We start from the raw sequence: 23814 nt of genomic DNA, 5'->3' as shown, positions 1-23814 counted from the left end.
ATTTTTGTTTTAATTTTAATAAATTTTTTTTACTTAAATACACTTTATGTTGTAGCAAAAATTGTCATAAGGATAATTTTGGTTTATAAAATATTCTAGCAGAGTGCAATGGTGCACACCTGTAATCTCAGTACTTGGGAGCTTGAAACAGGAAGATCACAGGTTTGAGGCCAGCCCCAGCTACTTAGCAAGACCCTCATCAATTCAGTGAGACCCTGTTTCAAAATAAAAATAAAAATAAAAACGACTAGGTGTCTAGCTCCAAGGTAGAATGCTCTTGGATTCAATTCCCAGTTAAAAAAAAATCTTGAGCTGGGCGTGGTGGTGCATGCTTGTAATCCCAGCATTTGGGAGGTTGAGACAGGAGAACCATGGTTCTCGGACAGCCTCAGCTACTTATTGAGGCCCTTTGCAACTCAGTGAGACCCTGTTTCAAAATAAGAAATAAAAAATAGGGCTGGGGGTTTAGCTCAGAGGCAAAATGCCCCTGGGTTCCATCCCCAGTGCTACCAAAAAAAAAAAAAAAAAAAAAAAAACTTTAAACTTTAGAAGTTTATTATGACATAAATGAAAGTTAAGTTACTTGACTTTTGTTTTTAAAAGAAACAATAGCAAAATACAACAGCAAATAACTCTTGGCTAGGCTGTCAACAGTACAACAGTAGAAGGAGCTTTAATTCACAAAACTCAAATTAATTTGATGGCCATAAAAATGACTATTGATTCTTGTATTTGCTTATTTTACAGATCAAGGGAGAAAAAGAATCTTATAACATGTAAGACTGGAAAGGTAACAGGGTAAAGATAACAAGAATCCATTATGATATATAACGTAAGACTGGAAAGGTAACAGGGTAAAGATAACAAGAATCCATTATGATATATAACGTAAGACTGGAAAGGTAACAGGGTAAAGATAACAAGAATCCATTATGATTGTTAACTAAAACTTCACATTCTAATTCTCCTAAAATTAGCTTAAAATCATTAAATAATCAAGAATGAACACACCAGAGAAATATTGAAAAAGAAAGATTAAAGTGTAATAGATGTCATTATTAATTTCTCATTAAGAAACATGTCAACAAATCTTTTCAAGTATAGCTACGATTTGCACTAATTAAAAATAAAAATTTTCTGTTAAATTTTAAAGCACTATCTTGATACTTTATTTTACTTTTGTTTACTTTGAAAGCTAAAACTATTTCAATAAAATGAAAATCTTCACACACACTTTAATTCCATTGTGTTATGCTAAAAGCATGCGATATTTATGTAATTCATTCTTCCTCATTTTATTCTTTTTGTCCTCCTTCAGTGGCAGACATCAACCACATGCCTGACAGAGCTACAACCATCTAGCTCTTGCCCATCTCTTTGGTCTCATTGCCAATTGCTATGGTATGACATTAACTTAGTCACTCATGACAGACACAGCATGCACCAATCAGGAGATGCATCCTCAGAGTAGAAGCCAGCTGGTTTGCCACAGTGACATGTACTACTAGCCTGACGCCATTGGCTTCCTGTTTCTTCTAAACTATTGCTAAACATTTTCATTTTCCTGTTCAAAACATAAGTCGCCTGTTCTCATGCTTTTGCTCTCATTATTCCATTCCCTCCTTGATCTCCTTTTAACCACTCAGATTCAGTTCTCGTTCTTTTAAATATATAAGAAAAGTTAATAAATTCCTTCTCGTGCTGTTTCTTGTCTTCAACATCCACTACCCCAAACACTGAATAATAATCATTTGCTACTATATCTTTCTTTCTCAATAGTCTTCTGCACCTTGCAGATAGGTACCCAGCTTTATTCACAGCCTGATTATACATCATAATAAATTGTGTTAGAGTGGGTTTAGTCGGTATGTTCTAAAAATATTTTCATAGTATAATACAATGAAATGAGCTTTAGATTTAGGGGTGCCTAGGTTTGTATTTCTAATTTGCAGCTTATTATGTATGTGATTGAGTGCATTGGAGTTTCAGTTTTACCAGTCTTCCTCTAATATCTGAAAAATACACCTGTGTAATAAAAACCTTCTTTTTTTTTTTTTTTTTTTTTTTGGTGGTACTGGGGTTCCTGGAAGCCCTTCTACCTCCGGGCTACACTCCCAGACCTATTTTTTATATTTTTGAAACAGGGTCTCTTACGCCAGCGCGGCTGGCTTCGAACCTGCGCGATCCTCCTGTCTCCGCCTCCCAAGCGCGGGGATTACAAGCGTGCGCCACCACGCCCGGCTTAATAAAAACCTTCTAAAAAATCTTTTTCTTAATTCCAATGAACTACGGCTGGTAGAATCAGCAGAGGCAGCTGCAAGTAGGAGAGAAAGCTTTCTGCCTTGGATGTTCTGAGCACCTTCCATGATCTAGTCATTCTGGAGACTCAAAGCACCTTCCCTATTCGCTGTGCAATAGTCCCTCTGGGTCTTTTGCTTTTCCTCAGTGACAAATAGCACATGCTTGTCTCCGGACCTTTGCATTTGCTTTTACTATTGTCTAGAGAAGTCTCCCCACAGACATTCATATGAGATCTGAATCCTTATATTGTGATTCTCAATTGCCTTATCCTATTTTGTTAAACTCAATCTGACTTGACAGATTTTGTTCATTCTATTAACTGTTATATTCCCAGTAAATTAAGAAGACTTCCAAAATATATTGAATGGATGAACTGAATGAATGAGTGAATGAATGAATGTGCCAACACATTCCTAGCTCACAGTGTTGGATCACAGGCACACTTAAAAGTAGTTCTACCTCACTCCTGGACACAATCTACAGGAAACACTGGTATTAATAGCGTGCGATAAGTAACCCACTGGATTTAAACAAAAAATGCAGCATCGAGGTAGAAAAGTGAAGAAAGTTTTGAAGAAAAATAAAGCTAACAGGGTTTAACCTAAAAAAAGTCTGACTGACTCAGTCCTCAGTTTTGTGCTGGGAATTCAAACTACAGTTGTGATACTCAAAACTGCGGCGGTCTTAAGGTGTTCTCCATCAGGAATAGCATGGAACAACAGCTGCCATGATAAATACTCATACCTGACACCTCCAGGCAGCCTTTCCCTGTGACTCTGGCAACCCATATCTCTGCCTGTGGGGGGTCTAACTTGTAGGGATCTGACACATGCTGTCCCTCAAACAAAACCATCAAAACAAGGACACACATCTTAAAGAATAAAACAGACACGTTTTCTGTTTGTAACAAAAACAGAGACAGCACTGGATAGCTCTTTCTCGCCCGGGTTAGCATCAAGTCTGGCCCAAGTCAGTAATAAATGAACATCACTGTGGTCTGGCAGCTGCTGAGCAGGCGGGGAGGGAATGAGTTGCTTTCAGCTCAGCTCTCAGCAAACAGGTGCCCAGATCACAATACCAGCTCTCACAACTGGCACTAATTAGCATCCTTTCTGGTATTGTTAGTGAAAAGCACCCAGGACAAATTCCTCATAATATTTTCTTTCTTTCTTTTGTGGTACCAGAGAGTAAAGACAGGGGCATTCTAACTCTGAGATACATTATCAGTCCTTTTTCAATTTTTATTATTGAAACAGGATCTTGTTAGATTGCTGAGTCTCACTAGGTTGCTGAGGATGGCCTCAAACCTGCAATCCTCCTGTCTCAGCCTCAGAAGTACTGAAATTAGCTGGGCGTGGTGGTGCACCCTTGTAATCCCCGCGCTTGGGAGGCAGAGACAGGAGGATCCACGCAGGTTCGAAGCCAGCCTCACTGGCTTAAGAGACCCTGTTTCCAAATAAAAAGTATAAAGTAGGTCTGGGAGTGTAGCCCGGATGTAGAAGGGTTTCCAGGAACCCCAGAACCACCAAAAAAACAAACAAAAAAACAGAAGTACTGAAATTATAGGTATGTACCATCATGCCCAGCTCCTTGTAATATTTTTATACACTGTTGTAGACTATTCATGCTATTTAATCAAGGTTTAAAGAATGTCTGTATAAGACACATTTCCATCTCAAACATACTTAGTTGAAAGGCATTTTCCAGTTTCTTGATCTTCCTTCCACAGTATGAGCATGCTGTGAAGGGTCTTCTTACCTCTACCTAAGCTTTCACTACCTTTTTCCAGGATGAAAAGTTCTAAGTTTATCTGCTGATTTTTTTTTCCTATGTGGCTGAGTACAAAAGTACTCAAGTACAAAAGTACAAAACACCTTATATTTTCTCAATTTCTCTCCTTTAGTCTATTTTTCTTCTGTCTTTTTATATATGTTGTAACTCTATAGTTATCTTTATGATTTTTTAACATCATCCAATATCTTCACCATTTCTCTCAAATATGGACCTGATACTATATATTTTACTTAAATACCAACTTTTCATACTGCTACTTCCTTTTATGTACTGTCACCTCACTGGTTATCTTAAAATCAAAATCAGAATTATGAAATCTAGTTTAAAATACAATTTTGTTTAAATCTAGTTTTGCCAGGTAGGCTGGTGCACATCTGTAATTCTAGTACTTCAGAGGCTGAGCAGAAGGATTACAGTTTTGAGGCTAGCTTCAGGAACTTATCCAGACCCTTGACAATTTAATGAGACCATGTTTAAAAATAAAAACATAAAGTAGGGCTGGAGATGTAGTTCAGAAGCAGACCACCACCTCTGGTATCTCAGTACCAAAAAAAACTCCACTTTTTTTTAAGTAGAAAATAAAATTTCCAACCACTCATTAAATACTCTTTTGGAAAACCTTGTTAGATATTAGGCTTAAGAAGCAGATGGAGTTACAAAACCTTGATTTCAATTATAATTATATTATTTACTAGAGGGCCACTGGGCAAATTATTTAACCTTTTTCTAGGTACCTCTTTCATAGGTTAACAATGTTTCCTCTCCTCCTATCTTTTTTCTCTAAATTTTCAATTTCTCCTATATTCAATCTCTCTAAATATTAGTGAGGCAGGGCAGAGAACGTGGAAACAGAAAACTAAAGTGGCCATTGGCATCTCTCCTTCTGTGAGGTTGGAGGAGGTAAGCAGGAAGGGTAGAGACTGGGGGGCTCCAGGAAACAGTACCCTGAGCAGCCCACAGATAATCATTCAAATTAAGTACCAAAAACTGTGAAAAAGTCATTGGTTCCCTAAAAACCAGTTTTGACCAATCACAAAAGAACAGATAAAAGCCTGAAGGTTTAAAAGCCCATTTCCCAAGGGCTTCGATGTCATTCTCTTTCCAGGACCCACTGTAAGAGGAAACACCTCCATTTTGGTGCACTGGCCAGGAAAGATGGAAGGGTATGTGAAAAAGAAAAGAAAGGAAAAAAGAAAAGAAACACCTCTTCTAGGTGCTTTTGCCATGTGTTGTTACCAACTAAGATCAGGTAGTTTAATTCCATATGGTTTACAATTGGACTTAATCTGTGCTGTGTGTCTTAAAATAAGAGCAAGCAAGGCACCATGGCTGGGGAAGAACAGAGAAGAAAATCCCCCAAAAGCTGGGCTACACTGAGCCACTGCACCACCTAGCTGGGCTGGGCTGGGCTGGGCTGAGCCTCAGCTGCCTTGCTCCAGCCAGCACCCATTGTCTCAGCTTCTGCCACACTGCCCTCCAGCACTAGTGCAGAGCACAAGGTCAGCCCCAAGGAAACAGCTGGGTGGTCTGGGGCTGGAATGTGACTGGGGGCACTGGACCCTTGACAGCATGCATGCCTGGGAGCTGCGCCCTGCCACCGCCACTGCAGCCTCTAGTATAGCAGCTGACATTAAGATTTGGCCTGGCTAAGGCCTCCATTGGACTATGGGCCAGTACTCAGAGCTGAGACAAAAACAGAAATTGAACCAGGCAATCCATAGTCCCACAAGAAAAACAAGGAGTATTCTCTGTAGTTCAGATGCAGCCACACAAGTAGGGGGTAAATAGCCTGCAGAAACCTGGCTGCAGTGCATGCCATTTCTAACAATTCGATTTACATGTAAATAGGTGGCTGCAGCAGCAGGTTTCCTAAACTTAGAAAGGTAGTCAGAACTGAGCTACTTGGTTCACCTGGACTCTAAAATTTGGGAGAGATCTCATTGGCCAGTTTCTGGCTATGGGAATGGATTTAAACCTCCACCCTACATGGTGCAATGGGAAGGAGAATTCTTCACCAGCCTAAACTTAATATTCATGAGAGGGTAAGTGTGTGCTGCTGCCTCTGGAATAGGCAAGCAGCCCCTCCCATGGTGTGACTGATAACATCTTACACCTAGGTCTCTCATGCTGCTGGTCAAGCTCACAAATGACTTCTGCTTGGGTGGATAGAGTTTTAAGTTTAAATGTTTCTTGTAAAAGCCTGTAAGAAAATTCTATTTTCTAATGTGCTTTGAATTCTAACATTCTAGGAAGAAGAAAAAAGCAAGAATATTCTTATGCAAGCATCTATACAAAGTTAAAACAAGCTGGGCACGGAAGTGCACACTTGTAATCCCACCATTTGGGAGGCTGAGACAGGAGGATTGCAGTTCCCATACGACCTCAGCTACTTAGTGAGGTCCTCTGCAACTCACTGAGACCCTGTTTCAAAATAAAGAATAAAAAATATAGTGCTAGACAGGTATGGTGGCACATGCTTGTAATCCCAGCATCCAGGAGGCTGAGACCAGAGGATTGCAGTTCCTGGACAGCCTCAGCTACTTAGTGAGGCCCTCTGCAACTCAGTGAGACCCTGTTTCAAAATAAAGAATAAAAAATAGGGCTGGGGGTGTAGCTCGGAGGTCGAATACCCCTGGATTCTCTACCAATACTGGGAATGGTTTAGGAAGATTTGAGAAAGTTTTAATTATTAATATATTTCAAAAATTGGGTGAGGGAAAAATCTGTGAAAGACTTGGTCTTGGTTTCTGTCAGGAAGCAAACAGCTATTGAAACTTAAATTGACTTAGCTAAAAGTAATTAGCAAGTCCATAGGAGAGGGGAGCTAGGACTTCCTCTTTCTAAAGACAGATCTACATAATAATCTAGCTAGGATGGGAGGAGATTGACCTTTGTGAAAGACACCTTGGCAGGGAAGTAAGGGGAGGTACCTTACAGGGACATTTAGTACATCATGGAGGTCATTGGTATAAAAAGTCTGGTCCACATGTTGTAGCTCAGTGTATTTGTTCGAACCCCCCCACACACACACACACACCGCCCATGCCACTCTTGAATGGCATGGGGCTGTAACGGTCTTCTGTATTTCTATCTTTATAATAAACTTCTTTAAATCTTCAGCAAGAGTCTGGGCTAATGTGTATTTATCCTTAGCTCAGGACAAGAACCCGTGCTTTTTATCATTTTGTATTTTGAGAGAAATTGTGTCCAGGACCCTAATAGGAATCCCCAGGGAAAGTCACCCTCAAAACCCATAACAGGTTCCATCCCCACTACTGCAAGAAAAAAAAAAGGTAAAGCAAAATATAACTTTTTGTTACAGGAAATATGACTGTTTGATTTTTTTTTTAGCTCATAGATTTTTATAACTTCCCCCTGAGTTTGCACACATGTATTTTGTTTTGATTCATTTTTGTTTTGTCTCTGATTTATTTTTGTTTGTCTAGCTAGAGGACTTCTGAGTCTCTATCTTTTTTTAATTTTTTCTTCTGCTGTCTTTACTCAGAAGCTAGTCAGAGGTTAATTCTCTGTAACTCTCTTGCTCCCTACGTATTGATGTTGTTTGTTGTGTTTTATCTGTAACATATCTATATATTCTCTACATGGTACCAAAAATTGGCATATTAATAAATGAGTGCTCATGAAATTTTTAAAAAAATAAAATCAAGTTCTTTGAGTTCATATCACCTAAATAAATCTGACAAATAGAAACTTTAACATTTATTCATTTGATTAAAATTAAAATGTCCTAAAATATTAACTCATGCCTTTTTCCCTAAGTACAAATGGTCAATCAAGATTATGTTTGCCTCTGTAGAATGCTTTCAAATACAGCATTCATTGCTTTTAAAGTTTTCTCTGTGGCAGGAAAAATGTTTTAAGAAATTAATAATGCTCATCTGATATCTTAATTTTCAGGTGCAACCTATAATTTAATTATTAAATTGAGTAAATGCAAAATAAAATTAATGTTTTAAAGTGCTCTTGGTTTGTTAGGACCTAAAATAACATTTAAGTCTTTTCTAAATTATTGGTATATAGAAAAAAACAATATTGTAAAATGGTTTTGTTTTGGGGTCTTTACTGGAAGATAACAAAGGTTGCTGAAAATCAAGGTTAAGGTCAGTGTGCAATTTTGTATCCACTGCTTTGATGGAAACAAGTACATATTCTTTCACCTGAGCATCTAATACAAATAATGATCAGACTGATAAAAAGTTCCTTAATAATCTTTAGCTGATAGAGCTGTAGATGCTGGACATCCTGAGTTTCATTCCCCTATTGGCCATTGTCCTAAAAAAAAAAAACCCTAAACACAAACAGACTACGAAAACTTTCCTTTGGAAAAAAAAAAGAAGTTCCAGACAGGTAACAATACATGCTGCATTTACCACAGCACAATCAGGCCACTGTCATCAGTGCTGATCTCACAGCTGGCTGGCACCACTACAGATGCAGCTATATCTGGCAATCAATGACAAAATTGTTAGAAAATCTTATGTTTGCCCAACATTGGGGGTAACTACTTGGTCTTGAACACTCCGTGAGAAAGTATAACCAAAAATAACTATGCTATTCTGGGGTAAAATAAGAGTCATACTCATGGAGCTATTTAAAAGATCATCCACATAATTTATCTATCTCTGACTTTGGATCCCCCTCATAGTCTATATTATAATTTTAATGGCACTTCTGCTTTTAGGCTAGCAAAAATAAGATATGACACCAAATGCACAAAACCTCCCCCAGTTAAGTCCTTGTTATATATAAAGACTCAGGGTCTGTTGCAAATGGGTTGGCTATCTAGCCTCCAATTTAAAATGCTAAAGGTAATGGGTAATGGAAAAAACCATTATGATAAGATTTCTAGATTTTTGTGCAATAAACTAATGTATCAATTTTTCATGTAGATGCTCACCAAACCATAAATGACTTTGATCCAAAATAACCAGACTCCTTCAGCACTCTGGCGCAAAATGTCATATGAAAAATTCCTTCTTCTACAATCCTCTAAATCATCCATTCCCCTGAGATCCTAAACTACATTACTCTGATAGCTCTCCTTGGAATCTTGAAGCAGTTAATGTTGTCATTGCCCCATTTCTCTAACAGCAGTTAGGGTCATATCATCAGAGAGGGGACATGAGGCAGGGCAGAGGACCTGGAGACAGAAAAAAAATTAAAGCAGCCACCTGCATCTCCCTTTCTGTGAGATTGGAGGAGGTAGGCAGAAAGGCGAAACGCTGGTGGGCACCAGGAAACAGGACCCTGACTAGCCCAAGATAATCATTCAAATTAAGAATCAAAATTGTACAAGAGTCATTGGTTCCCCCAAACCCAATTATGATCAATCATAAAAGAACAGAGAAAATCTCAGGAAGCTCCACTTCCCAAGAGCTTCAAGGTCACTCTCTTTCAAGTACCCCCCCATACATACACAAAAGGGAGAACTGCTTTGTCCTCCGTCTTTCCCTGATCTTAAATAAACTGTCATTTTTATACCCTTTACAAGTACTTGGATTTAACTCATCAAAATCCTCTGAACAAAAGCCCTAGAAGAGGAGATACCCCCATTTCACTAGTTATATAATTCTTCTCATATCCACACTTTTTTTCCTATGAACATGAGATAGACCCTGGTTCAGGTCTTCAATATTTTACTTCCAGATCACTAATTTTTTCTTCATTGAATTTAATTGAGTATTTATTGTATTCATTAATTTCAATGACAGTTTTTCTGCTTGCAGTTCTATTTAATTTTTTCATACTCTTCTGTTGTTTACCTGTGTGTTCTGTTCTCCCTTTTATACCTTAACTCATTTTAACAAATGCAGGTTTTTACGTATTTTTATTATTTGTTACTTATTATTCCAAAATTTGCTAGTTCTTTCTCATAGTATTTTACAAAATTATATTTATAATTGTTGTAAACAAATTCAGTGGGATATGCTTATCCCTTGAGATTCCCAAGTCCCTGGCTTGTGAAATGGTTGTTAAAACAGTTTTGAGTGTATTTCTCTGGTGATGGAGCTCTCATGCAGTTCAATGGTTCTGATTCAACTTAAGCTAATTTTTATGTTCATTTCATCTGCTCATGATTCAGACTAGAACTTTCAGTTTCTGAAAAGTAATTTCTTTCTCCGAATCCTTACGGGAATTATACATTTCTTAGGCATATCCTAAGCCTGAGAATGCATGGGTTTTTCTCACATATAAAGCCAGGTCAGCAAAATGGAGGCAGTTCATTGTAGGGAGCCTGAGGGAACTCCATTACTTTGTGGGAGGAGACCATGTGAGCATCCCCCAAGAGGGTTCTTGAGTCTCAGACTTCAGGACCTGTGGCTCACATATAACCAGAAACTACCACAACTTTCCCTATAGCACTGTCCCTGATTATCTCCCCCTTCTTTTCTGGTACCTAGGGATTTATCTGTTCTTCTTCTAAGCTCAGCAATAATTCAATATTTGAAAATATATGTTTACTGTATTTATACTATTTTCAATATGATATATGAATGTCAGGCCACCTCACTGTTCCACTATTGCTAATACCAAGCAGCCCAAACTATTCACTGCTTCCCAAAGACACCCCATTGATCTCATCTCCTCTGTGACTTACCAAGATTTGAGCTGGGGTCATGTGATTCCAGAGTTCACCTGCTGAATTACTACATGCCTAACTTGGATTTTATATAATGACTTTTGTTAGAAATTATAAAAATGCTTAAATATTTAAACATGTTTCTCAATTGCACTTGCTTAAGGAGACATTAAGTCGTTTCATATGAAGAAAGAATATAAGAAATTACTTGAAGTAACATAGTTTGATGAGACATAGTAAGTTGTTTGGATAGTAGTTGGCATTTCATAATATAAGGTGTAAATATTTCTAAAGCCATTTATCAATGTCTAAAAAGATTTTGTAGGTATTCATTTGGAGAAGAAAAGCCCTTAAGAACACATTAAGAACGCAATTGCCCTTGAGGGGTATTTTTAAATTTTTCTTTTTTAGTCACAGAAGTAGGTCAAAGTGAATTTTGTGATTTTAATATTTCCTTTAAAATTTATAATTATCAATGATTATTCATGCTCACATTGACACACTGAGTATTTTTCCTCCAAAAATGTCTTAAAAGTTTGTGTCATCCACATTTAATAGTGTTGACAAGATCAACATCAAAAGGAAGAAAAGTGAAATCTAAAAATAGTTGTCTTTTATAGTTCTAGATTAAACCTCCTTGTGCTCTATATAGAGCTAAGTGGTGAGGGTCATGGTTTAAAGAGTAGGTGTGTTTCTGAAATAACCTTATTCTTTTCATTTTATGCCTCCCACTGACAGTTACAGTTGTCTCTATTGTGTGACTCCTAAAAAAAGGTTTGTCATAGTTGCTCTGTGCAAATGACACACTTTAAACATCATATATTTATATATTATTTTCAGCAGCAACTCCTACAGTCCATCTGTAAGTTATATTAAAGGTTCTAACAGTTCTGAGTGGCTCCAATTAACAGATAATTATCCATGAAGCTTTTTTCATAAAACAATAATCTAAATATACATCTTTAATTCAGTTCATAATTCTGTCACTTTTAAGACCAAAGTAATTCAATGATGCTATTAAAATATTTACATATCTACCTGAAGTCTCCAGAAAAGATAGAGATTACCCTATATGAAAAATAATATATAGCCTTATTATTATAGTACATGAATTTAATTTTCCCTATATTTGAAAGAAAGAACTTAAGTTAATCTGAGATTAATACCCTAATGTTAGGAGTTAAATTTGCAAAGAAAAAATTTTTGTATAGATAATATGATTGAACATATTTAGTTCAGAATTTTCCTGCATAAATAATTTATTGCATAAAACTTGAATTTATGGTTTGAAGAGCATTTGGCCAGAGGGGTATTGGATATCCTCTCTTGCCCTAGGAATCTCTGAAGTGAGAAAAAGAATGGCAAGAATTTGGGAATGTAAGTTATTGTTATGATAATAAATTAGGTCATGAAAAAAGTGAGTCAGGTATATATATGCATGTCTCTCTGTGAAATCTGTAAAATTTTCAAGATAAAATGCGAGCACAATAAGTTTACCTACCCAGTAGACACTAGAAATGGCAATTTAGTAGCTTTGGGCTAGCATTTGACAATTCATGAGCAAATATAAGCTAAGATGGATTTTCAGAACACCCAATAAATCTATGTGCTCTTATAGATAGTTTGATTCAAAGGAAAGAATTGGACTATCCTCCATGAGCTCAAAGTAGTATAGTAGTCACACACTGGAACCTAATTTTTCAGGAATCACCTCAATGGGAATCAGAGCACTATGTAGCTCAGTTTTCTCTAAGTGTTTCTCAATTCTGCTTTTATTACTTGAGTTTGTTTTTTTTTTTTTTTTTTTTTTTTTTTTATTCTAGGGATGGTACACTAATCGGAATAGGATAGGTTATGCTTTGATTACAAAGAAATTCCAAAATCTCAGCGCCTGAGCCATGAATGGTTTACTTCAACCATGACATATGGAACCCATCTTCAGGGAGGCCCTAAGCATCATAGTCATTCAGGGGCTTGAGATGATGGAGGATAAGTGCGCACTGGCAGTGACATTCTCAACCCTGAAATAACAAAGAACACCTCCGCACACAATCAACTGACTAGAACTACCTTCATGGGTACACCTAACTTCAAGGCATGAGGAAATACAACCCTTCTGTTTTTACCAGGAGAGGAAGATCAAATACCACCCAGTGAGGTATGTCATATTATGCTATGAAGCTGATCAAATAATTGGCATTTTACTTTTTTGCCTCCTCTAATGCCAATGCATTCATCCACCCAAACTTCAACTCTGAATTAAATTCACCATAGTGCTTCTCAAACCTCAATATGCATGTGAATCACAAAGGGGACCTTTCAAAATGCAGATTTTGATTGTATAGGTTTGGGACAGAAACTGGGATTCTGCTTTCCTAACAAGCTTTTGGGTACTGCTAATACTTCTATCTGGTCCTCAATAAGTATTCTGAAGATCAAGAACGTCTTTTTTTTTTTTTTTAACTTGTACCCAATTAGCTAAATTTTTCTGGAAAATTATAATTAAACTGATCAGGTGCATTCTAAATTTTTTATTTCAAACCTCAGATTGTATCCAATGCAATCTGATAATCCAATTAAATTTCTCTAACGAATTCATTTACAATCTCTTGAGAAATTATGGTTTTGTATTTTGTTTTTCTTTTCTTTTCTTTCTTTCTTTTTTTTCTGTACTGGGCATGGAACTCAAGAGCATTCTATCTCCAAGCTCCACTCCCAGCCCTAATTTTTATTCTTTATTTTTGAAACAGAGGTCTCACTGAGTTAAAAAGGGTAACTAAGCAGTAGCTACTGCTAAGTAGTAGTTGAGGCTGTCCTGGAACTGTGATCCTCCTGTTTCAGCCTCCCAAACATTGGGATTACAAGTGTGAGCCACCACACCCAGATATATTTTCTATCTTGAAAAGATATCTACCTCCTAAATCCTCACTCTTACCTAATGGTCCTGCCTCATACATAATGGAGAAAAGAGAATATGACAAATAAAAACCCTTTAATTTCTCCTGCACAAAAGCACACTAACCTGTTTCCACTGTATTTATCTTCCCCATCTTTTCTCCTCTGGTTATAGCATAGAAAGCATCTCTTCTACTATAAGAGTATACTTTTGTTATAAACTTCAACTCCGTTTGCCTTTTTGAATTTCCTTAAAATTTTCTTGTTTCACTTCTAAATTTTTACTATTTCTCTTTCTATTCGATCATTTCTTTTAACATGTAAAACTGTTCTAATACTTTTTTTTTTTTTTTTTTTTTTTTGGTGGTGGTACTGGGGTTCCTGGAAGCCCTTCTCCCTCCGGGCTACACTCCCAGACCTATTTTTACATTTTTATTTGGAAACAGGGTCTCCTAAGCCAGCATGCGTGGCTGGCTTCGAACCTGCGCGATCCTCCTGTCTCTGCCTCCCAAGCGCGGGGATTACAAGCGTGTGCCACCATGCCCGGCTCTGTTCTAATACTTTTATTTAAAATAAAACAAAATAATGCAAAACTTCTTTGGTGTGAGGCCATCCATCTCATTTTTATTGGTGTTAACTCTTCTTCTCTCATTCTCTTCTCTTCGTTATGCTGATGACTAACAGAATTCTTTCCTGTGTAAGGTTTGGAAGCTGAGCTTCTGCCTCCCATAATCAATTCTCCCTCCATACTTAAAAAATAAAAAGAAAAACACTGTCAAACTCCAACTCCAGCTGCCCCAAAGTATTCCTCATGGTCCTGCCTTTCTTATCTCAGGTAAATGAAATCACAATTCTCCAAAAGTGATCTTAACCTAGGTTACCATCATCCCTCGCCTGGATCACTGCACGGGCCTCTCCTGTGCGCTGCTGCCCTGCAGCCCATTCTCCATAGAACAAGAACCACAGGACTATATGACTCCTTCTAATGAGCCAGAATCACATCACTTCTCCATTTCAGTGGCTTTCACTGCACTCAGAGTAAAATCCAAACTTTGAGGTACTGCATGGTTTTCTCTGCCTAGCTCTCCAGCCTCATCCTATGACATTACTCTTTTGCTTACTATTTCTGCCCAGTGACTCTACTTTGACTTCCTTGAAGACCTTAAGGTCTTTATAAATAGTTATTCCCTCACGTGGCACATATTCTCATTTTCTGACAAAGTTTTTTAGGTAACAGTTTTAAATATTTTTCCTCACATAGACCTCAGCAGTCTTTAAAATCTAAAGTCCCAAACATTATTCCTTATTTTGGTTCCTTGCTAATTTTTTTTAGCATGTCAGAATTTGTAATTATTTAATCTCTCAGCATGTCTAATTCACCTTCTATTCAGACATATACACTGTGATTGGCACGTAGATAAAAGTTAGTGACTATTTGTAGAATATATAAATGGTGAAATGAATAGATGGATTATGAATAACTGAATAACAGCATATATTTTCCTTTCTAATTTTCTATTGGTATTACCCTAAATATAATTATCTGCATAAGTTTATCACATTAAATCATTCTATGTATAAGTTTCAGCTGAATGAATTCCCATGCCTAAGACTGACTCTAATATTTCTTCTCTACATCATAGTAATTCCATATTCTGAGATAAGCTTGAAAATCTCTTGGGCTTTTATTGATATAATCAGTAAGATGTTGTGAGGTAAATAAATAGAAGTAAAATCAGTATAGCTAAAGTATCACCCCCTCAAAGTTTGAATAACTAAGGAGAGGGTGCTCTCTGTTGGACACTAAAATGGTCTGTCCTTCTTAAATATATTCAATAAAAATTATTATATATGCTACAAGCCTAGAAGATATTACTGACAATAAGAAGAAAATGGAAAAAGAGGAAAAGGCAGAGTCACAGACTTTTCAGCTATTAGAATTATTTGCTAGAAAATCTAAAATAACTATAATTAAAAATGCTAAAGAAGAAAGAGAAAACAAGGATGAAATAGACTTTGTTCTTTCTTTGATGGGAAATTACAAAGGAGTTATAATCTTTAACTAAAAACATTTAAAAAATTAAAAATAAAATGTATATTCCAGATCATGAGTAATTGAAATACAGACCTGCAAGCCAACTTAAATCCATTGCCTGCTTTTGTATAAAGTTTTACTGAAACCTACTCCTGCCAATTTTTTCTTTTTTGTTTATAGCTTCTTTTGTAATACAAAGCAGTCTGTAGTTGTAACGTGGACCATATGGCATGCAAAGTTTAAAATATTTACTCTGTCACCCTTACAGAAAAATTTGACAGCCCCCTTTTAAACCTATGACATGAAGTTAAAGCAGTTGAATTTTTTTTGGTAGAATGGAAAGTTCATTAGGAATTTGTGAAATATTCTGCAAACATTGACATATGAGCTGCTTAGGACATCAAGATATAAAACTTGGATCCCGAAACTTTAACATGCAGTTGGGAATTAATTTGATAGGCTTCTGTCTATTATAAGAGAAGCCATGCTTCTTAATTTTCCTTTGCTTTGTTGAATTTTGCAATTATTTGATTTCTGAAAAAGAGGATCCTGACAAGCTGTTGGAATCTAGCAACATGAATAAGAAGGTGATTAAATGCTGTATCTTCTGGAGTTATAACAAAACAAGGGTGTATATATTAACTTCATGAGTGTCCTGTCTAAATAAAACTACATGCATGTCGAATCAGTCTTGTGATTAGTATTCATAAGAACAGCTCACAATTATTGAATGAGTACTATGGGCTCTTAATCCATTAATTGCATTTCAGTGACCTCCCTATTGACTCATTGATAAGAATTCCCACATGATTATAATGTTCAGCCAGGATTAAAAACTACTGATCCAGTCCCATTTGCTTTCTCTTCCACTTGCCATGTTCTGGTGTATTGTATGACAGAAAACTGGCAGAACAGGTAACTCCTATCTTCAGGTTCACTCGTCCTCATCTAATTGATGAATACTTGGAAACTAAAACCATCTACTAGGTCTCCAGACTAGCTGGGCGTTAGTGCTGGTTTCTTAATGCACAGTAAAGAAACAATGAGACTTGAATACTTTGGGGCTTAATAATTATATATTGTAAAAAAAATACCATAAAAATGTTTATTTTCCCCTATATAAGATTCAATAATAAAGTATATCAACCTCTTTTAGGCAATGAATCAAACATTTTTTGCAATGAGCTAGTGGCCCCAAAGTGTGACCTATGAGGGTTTTGTTTTTTTTTTTGGTGGACCTAGGGTTCCTGGAAGCCCTTCTACCTCCAGGCTACACTCCCAGACCTATTTTATATTTTTATTTGGAAACAGGGTCTCTTAAACAAGCAAGGCTAGCTTTGAACCTGTGCGATCCTCCTGTCTCCGCCTCCCAAGTGCAGGGTTTACAAGCGTGCGCCACCATGGCCGGCTTGTTTAATGATTTGAAAACTAGAGCGCCGGGCGTGGTGGCGCACGCTTGTAATCCCCGCGCTTGGGAGGCGGAGACAGGAGGATCGCGCAGGTTCGAAGCCAGCCGTGCTGGCGTAAGAGACCCTGTTTCAAAAATATAAAATAGGTCTGGGAGTGTAGCCCGGAGGAAGAAGGGCTTCCAGGAACCCCAGTACCACCAAAAAAAAAAAAAAAAGAAAGAAAACTAGAAACAGAGACTTTAAATGGTTTATAATTGAGAACTCATAGAACATACTCAACTATTGTTTGTTGATAAAATTTCATTTCAAACTTGGTCTATTTATATGTATTTATTTATATACATATATTTTATCTGTGGGTATATGCATAATATTATAACCTATATGTGAAAGGGTTGTGAAACACAGGCTATTTATTTTAAATAAATCCCTGTACTATATTATAAATAATTAATTACAAATTAATGAGCTTTGTGGATATAAAAAGGTAAAAAAATAAAATTCCTCATGGATTAAAAGTTGAAACAATCAATGCCACTAGAGAAGAAAATGTAGTCAAGATGTAATTTAAGATTGGGGAAGTCTAAAATGTTCTATAGTACAAGTATTATCTAGCTTTGCTGGTCAGATAAAACATAGCTTAAGGAAGCTAGAGTGGTGATAAGAGTGTGGAAGAATGTTGATTTCATTTCCATCTCCAATTGACTTTGTAGGTTACAGATGAGGAAGCTGATGTGTGAGGTAAACATCACTTAAAACACACTGAATCTTCAATTCTTTAACATGTAAAGTAGATCATTATCTTTAGGCAAGCACTAGATTTGTACAAGTATATATGTGTTTATGCATGTGCAGGTGAACATAACCCACATGCAACATCTATTCTCTACCTATTCTCTTCATCTATTCTCTTTCTACCTATCTACCCACATCTATTGAGCCTATCTGTTTTTTTCTACATGTACCACTCAAGTTAACAGTATGTCCAATTCTAAAATTCTGTTCTTATTATGATGACCATTTAGACTCAAATGAAGGTTCTGCACATAAAGATACCAATACCTGATGATGTTACAGAGCTCTTTTATAATTTGCAAACAGTAAACATACTGTATAGTATTTTATTGATTCTTCCCCCAAACCTCCAGAGATACTAAAATGAAGATACAGCTTCCATTCTGTAAACAATAAACTATTTGAGACTATAATGCACCAATAAACGTATTTTTAAAAAATAAAACTTGAAAAAAAACAATGAATTAAGACTTAAATGAGATCAGATGACTTTTCTTGAGGACATGCAATCACAAAATGCTCCTTCCAGCTTCATATTCTAGGGCAAATTATTTCAAGTAAAAAAAAAACTCCAGAGGCTGTATCGCCGCCTGAGGAGAGATCAGGCTTCGGAAAAGGTGAGCCTGGGCATAACGTTCACTCTTCACTCACGTCAGCTGCATTCTGTGGGCCTCCAGGCTCCTTCTATCAAAATGAGGCAAGATAACCTGTCTTCTGAGTTCTAGTTAGAAGTGGAATTTGTTCAAGAAAGTGCTAAGAAAGCGTTACTTTGTAGGAAGTGAATACACACATACTTTGTATTCTACAAAATCGTCCACCTGATTTTTGTGACCAAGTCAACAAAGGCATATGCACATTACCTGTAAGTTCACTGATGAAATTATTTTAACAGGATTCTAAATCTACTATTTTATTTCTTCTACTTCGGAGAGTGTATGTGTCTCCGTGATCAGGTGGCTGCATTCACGGAATGTAAGCTCATTTCAATATTTCTGCACGAAACACTGTTTTTGTCAAAAAGTGATACTACTCATTATTACAAATTTATAAGGATCGATTCATCTGAATGAATGCAATTGTTCATTCATCACTGTGACAGAATAAGAACTGAATAGTAATAATAATTAGATTAAACAAAGTCTAATGTTTAAAATTAAGAAAAGCTAGGTGTGATGGTGCACACTTGTAATCCCAGTATTTGGGAGGCTGAGACAGGAGAATCACAGGCTCATGGCCAGCCGCAGCTACTTAGTGAAGCCCTCTACAACTTAGTGAGACCCTGTTTCAAAAAAAAGGAATAAAAATTAAGGCTGGGGGTGTATTTCTGAGGTAGAATACTCCTGGGTTCCATTCCCAGTACCACTAAATAAATAAATAAATACATAAATACATAAATAAATTTAAGAAAAAGAAAAAAATTCATTGAAATTAACTCATAAAAATTTTGTTTATATTTAGCCGTGCATGGTGGCACACGCTTGTAATCCCCGTGCTTGGGAGGCAGAGACAGGAGGATGGCGCAGGTTCGAAGCCAGCCATGCGCACTGGCTTAGGAGACCCTGTTTCCAAATAAAAACATAAAAATAGGTCTGGGAGTGTAGCCCGGAGGTAGAAGGGCTTCCAGGAACCCCAGTACCACTAAAAAAAAAAAAAAAAAAAAAAAAAAAAAATTTTTGTTCATATTTACTTCTGGTGGAGAATGATCTGAGTTATTGACAGCTATTAATAAAGAAATTTTATAATTTACATTTTCACATTTTATATCATAAAACTAAATTACATATTATATCCTGGAATTATGTCAATATGTATATACTAAAATATTGAATATACATATATATATATATTTTTTGGTAGTACTCGGGTTCGTGGAAGCCCTTATACCTCTGGGCTACACTCCCAGACCTATTTTATACTTTTATTTGGTAACAGGGTCTCTTAAGCCAGCGTGGCTGGCTTTGAACCAGCCGATCCTCCTGTCTCCGTCTCCCAGGCTGGCTTTGAACCAGCCGATCCTCCTGTCTCTGCCTCCCAAGCACGGAGATTACAAGTGTGTGCCACCATGCCCACCGAGTATATAAGCATTTTAAAAAATTTAGAATCTAATACCTTTACATATCAAATCTATAATTGAATAGATTATTTTGGTATATAGAAATATACAAATATATTTATATTATATATTTATGTAACATAACTATATACTTAAGACTTTTAAGGTTCTCAGTTAATAAGTAATCATCAATTCAGTTACTCCATTGACATGTAAATGTATAAGGCAGCATTTCATTTACTTTTCAGACATAAAATTTGGTTTTGATTTTCTGATAAATAAATGCTATCCATTAATTGATAATGGTTATTAGTACAAGCTATTTTTCCAACCACAGCAAAAATACTCCTCATTTTTTAATATATATATGCATATATATTTTTTTTCTTTTTTCTTTTGGTGGTACTGGGGATGAAACCCTTCTACCTCCAGGCTATACTCCTAGACCTATTTTATATTTTTATTTGGAAACAGGGTCTCTTAAACTAGCACGGCTGGCTTTGAATCCGCGTGATCCTCCTGTCTCTGCCTCCCAAGCGCGGGGATTACAAGTGTACGCCACCACGCCTGTCTAATATGTTATTTTTTATAATTTTTAAATACGTATATTTTTTATCTACAGTAAAACGTTTAAGCACAACAAAACAAAACATCATTCCTGTCAATGTTCCACTTTCCAGTTGGCTCTGCTGAGATTGTCCTCTATACTTCCGTGTTTTCCTCTCTAAAGCATAGAAGTCCTCTAGACTCTCGGGATGAAATGACAGCAGTCTTCCAAAAGGGCAATGACTTGCCCTTGTAAAACACCAAAAAAATTTAATCATGCTCAAAATATTCATACATCACGCTCTTAAAAATTCAGTGGTAAAGAATGGCTATTTATGGAAAATTTTGGCGAGGTTTCTTTTTTGAGTAATCAAGTTTCTCTAATGCAACAACACTGTCATTTTTTTCATATCTTAATTTCAAAGAGCAGCAAGAAACATGATACTTAAGTGACACAGCTCTATCATTTCCAGAATGCTGAAAAGTTAAAGAATTATATTTAAAAATATATGGTGTTTTAAAGTAAGTAGTATATAGAACTGAACACAGACTTGGATCGATCATGATATATAGTTTAACTCTTATATATAAATTGAATAACAGATTTGCTCAGGCATCTCTTCCATTAGACAAGAATTTCCTTCATAGGATCTAGAAAAACAAAAGACTGAGGAACAAAACAATTTAATCTGGACTTGTAGAAATTAGCTTTCTATCATGTCTTTTTTGCCTATTTTAATTTTTTTCCAAGATTCTACTGATGGGATTGTACAGCAGATGGTTAAATTCTCACACAATGATCATTAGCAAAAAATAAACAGAGCTAGTACTAAAGCTGGCTTTGCACCTACTGAATGCTGCAAGTGTCTGTACTCATTTGATATGCATCTTGCAAAGCTTGGCTGTTCCCAGAAGGCCACTCCATGAAGACTGAGAGAGCAGCGTCTGCTAGTGGTGCCTGTGTGTCACAAAGAACAGAGAGAAGCTTTATAACAGGATGTTTGAAGGCATCACATAATTGGGAAGCAGGCTAAAAACTGGTCTTATCCCCATCTTTTTATTTTGCTTTAAAAACATGCATGTAAAATTGTTATTTTGATTACCTCTATAATGTACATGAGTCACTCAAAAACCATTGCATGAACAATATTTTCTGGTCTCTTCATTGGCTCCATTTATGGAACAGTTTACTAAAATTGTTTAATCAATTGCTTATTGGACAGATTTATTCATGGATATAGAACAAAAGCATGACTTTATAAGCATCCCGTTCTCAGATGGTGATCGTCACTCGGGTTTGGGTGGGTCATCTTACTATACCTGTGGCATTTAGTGGACATTGATTGAATGCCAAATCGCCTGCTGGAGTCCTTTTCCACACCATGGACATTAAATAATCCTCTGGGCATATTTCATAAGGTGCTGCAATTTAGAACAGAGGGACTTGAATGTCAGCAGTGTTTATTTTGTAATATCAAAAATAAACAATCCTCAAAAGCATGTCTTTAACTGTGAAGCTCTCTCATTTTCTTTAAAGTATATGGTTCTCTGAAATGTTAGAGACATATTCATAAACAGAAAACCACCAGGTCTTATTTCACCAGCTACAGAATTTTCACAATCTCTTTCAAAATTGCTTGCTATACAGACTTAAAAAAATAATTTGGATTTGCCTATCAATTGAACACACTCAAGAATATCAATCAAAAATATTTTCAACTTCCAATTAACCAAAAGCCACACTAGAATTATTAATATGTTGAGTAAGTAAGGATAAAGATAAAAATATATATGTTGTTTTCAACAAGGAACAGCAAAGACATTCACATTATAGCAAAATAAACTGATTTGATATTTTGTCTTCTATTATTTAATTTTAATTTAATTACAAAATAAGCAAGTCAAAATAATTTAAAAAATAACAGATGTATTACATCAATGTTTAATGAAAAGCCCAAGAATCAGGAAATAATAAGGTCCATCTACATTGTGTTAAATATAATATTTTTTCTCTTGAATAAGAGAACATTCTCCAGACACACTTACTACTGCATTTTTCACATAGCACTGCCATTTAGATGGTAATCTGGTTCTTCATTACTTGTCTGGGATCCTGTATAGATAGGTCTTATCTCTGTATCGCTTGTACCTTAGTATGTCTGGGACACAAAACTGTGACTGAATGAATGAATATATAGTTATACAAATTCATTGATAAATAGACTTAAAATGTAAGAAGTAGAGCTGGGAATAGAGCTCAGTGGTACAGTGCTTATCTAGAACATGAAAAGCCCTGCCTTTGATCCACAGTACTGCAAGTAATAATGAGAGTGATAAGAAGTGCCTAAATAAATACGAGTGTGACTTCCTAGGAGAAATGTCTTCCTTTGGAAACAGCATCGTATTTTAAAGCATGATAATAAAAATTCTACTTCAGAATTTTTGAACTCATTAATTTATGTGATGTTACTAGTAGGCTGGACACACTGAATTTTTTTTGGTAATGACCCATAGCAAGATTTAAACATGTGAGGAGTTTAGAGCTGAAAGAGCCTCTGAAGATCACTTATTTCTTCTCCTTTACAGATGAGGGCACAGAGGCCACAAAGAAGAGGCTTGTCTAAAGTGACAGAGCTGGTACAAGTGTCAACAAGACTGGATCCTATAATCCAACGCCTCAGCAGCCTTCCTTTGATTTTCCAGATACCCTCCTTGTTGTGATGAGTTGTTCAAGATGATATTTTCCCCAGGATTTGTTCTAGGTTCTCAATAACACACACAGGTGATCCTTTCCAATATATGGCACAGTTGCTTGGAAGGTGGATGTTTTGGAAGAGGATTCAGCCTACAGAGGCAAGCCCCAGTTTGTTTCATAAGATGTCCTCTTCCCCAACAATCCTCACCAAACCTCACGTGTCCGTCTCAGTCCTGGCTCAATGGACCTTCCTTGGAGCACTCGACACCTTGACTTTCCACTTCTTGATGACAATTTCTGTAGGATCTTAAAAGACTCTCTCTCAGACCTCCATCAAGCGCTCAGACCATTTTCTCATGCATATTTACATTTCTTGATCATCTTTCCTGGGTCCTTTGCAGCATTAGCCCCACAGTTTACTTTTTCACTATATTAAGTGCTTTCCTTATATAATTTCAAACATTAATAATAATGATGATGATAATGACATACCTTGAGCTCCTATTTAGAGTTTTACATATATGAATTCATGCAATCTCCCTCAACTCCCTCAATTAGAAATTAGTGTTTTTACTACATGGTAAATCCAGACAAGAAAAAAAGTACAGATTGGGGACACTGAGTGGTGAGTCACCTGGCTAGGGTGTCCTGTTCCCACTCTCTTCAGGAGCTAAAACACGCTGTGCAGGC

The 23814-nt window shown here is 36.4% G+C and overlaps 1 protein-coding gene across 1 annotated transcript in view; it reads right to left on the bottom strand.

Moving 5' to 3' along the window:
* The window catches only part of ADGRB3 (adhesion G protein-coupled receptor B3), a gene marked incomplete at both ends in the record, with an annotated part of 810263 nt that overhangs the window by 425579 nt on the left and 360870 nt on the right, over window positions 1-23814 (bottom strand). Inside the window, 2 exons of the mRNA XM_080699695.1 lie at window positions 21281-21387; window positions 21750-21851. Coding sequence (XP_080555821.1) covers window positions 21281-21387; window positions 21750-21851 — 209 coding nt within the window. The remainder of the gene's footprint in view (window positions 1-21280; window positions 21388-21749; window positions 21852-23814) is intronic.

This window comes from Muscardinus avellanarius (assembly GCF_963383645.1).
Source record: "Muscardinus avellanarius genome assembly, chromosome: 8".
Taxonomy (NCBI): Eukaryota; Metazoa; Chordata; class Mammalia; order Rodentia; family Gliridae; genus Muscardinus; species Muscardinus avellanarius.
Note: the sequence above shows the minus strand (reverse complement) of the source record. Positions and strands in the feature narration are given on the sequence as shown.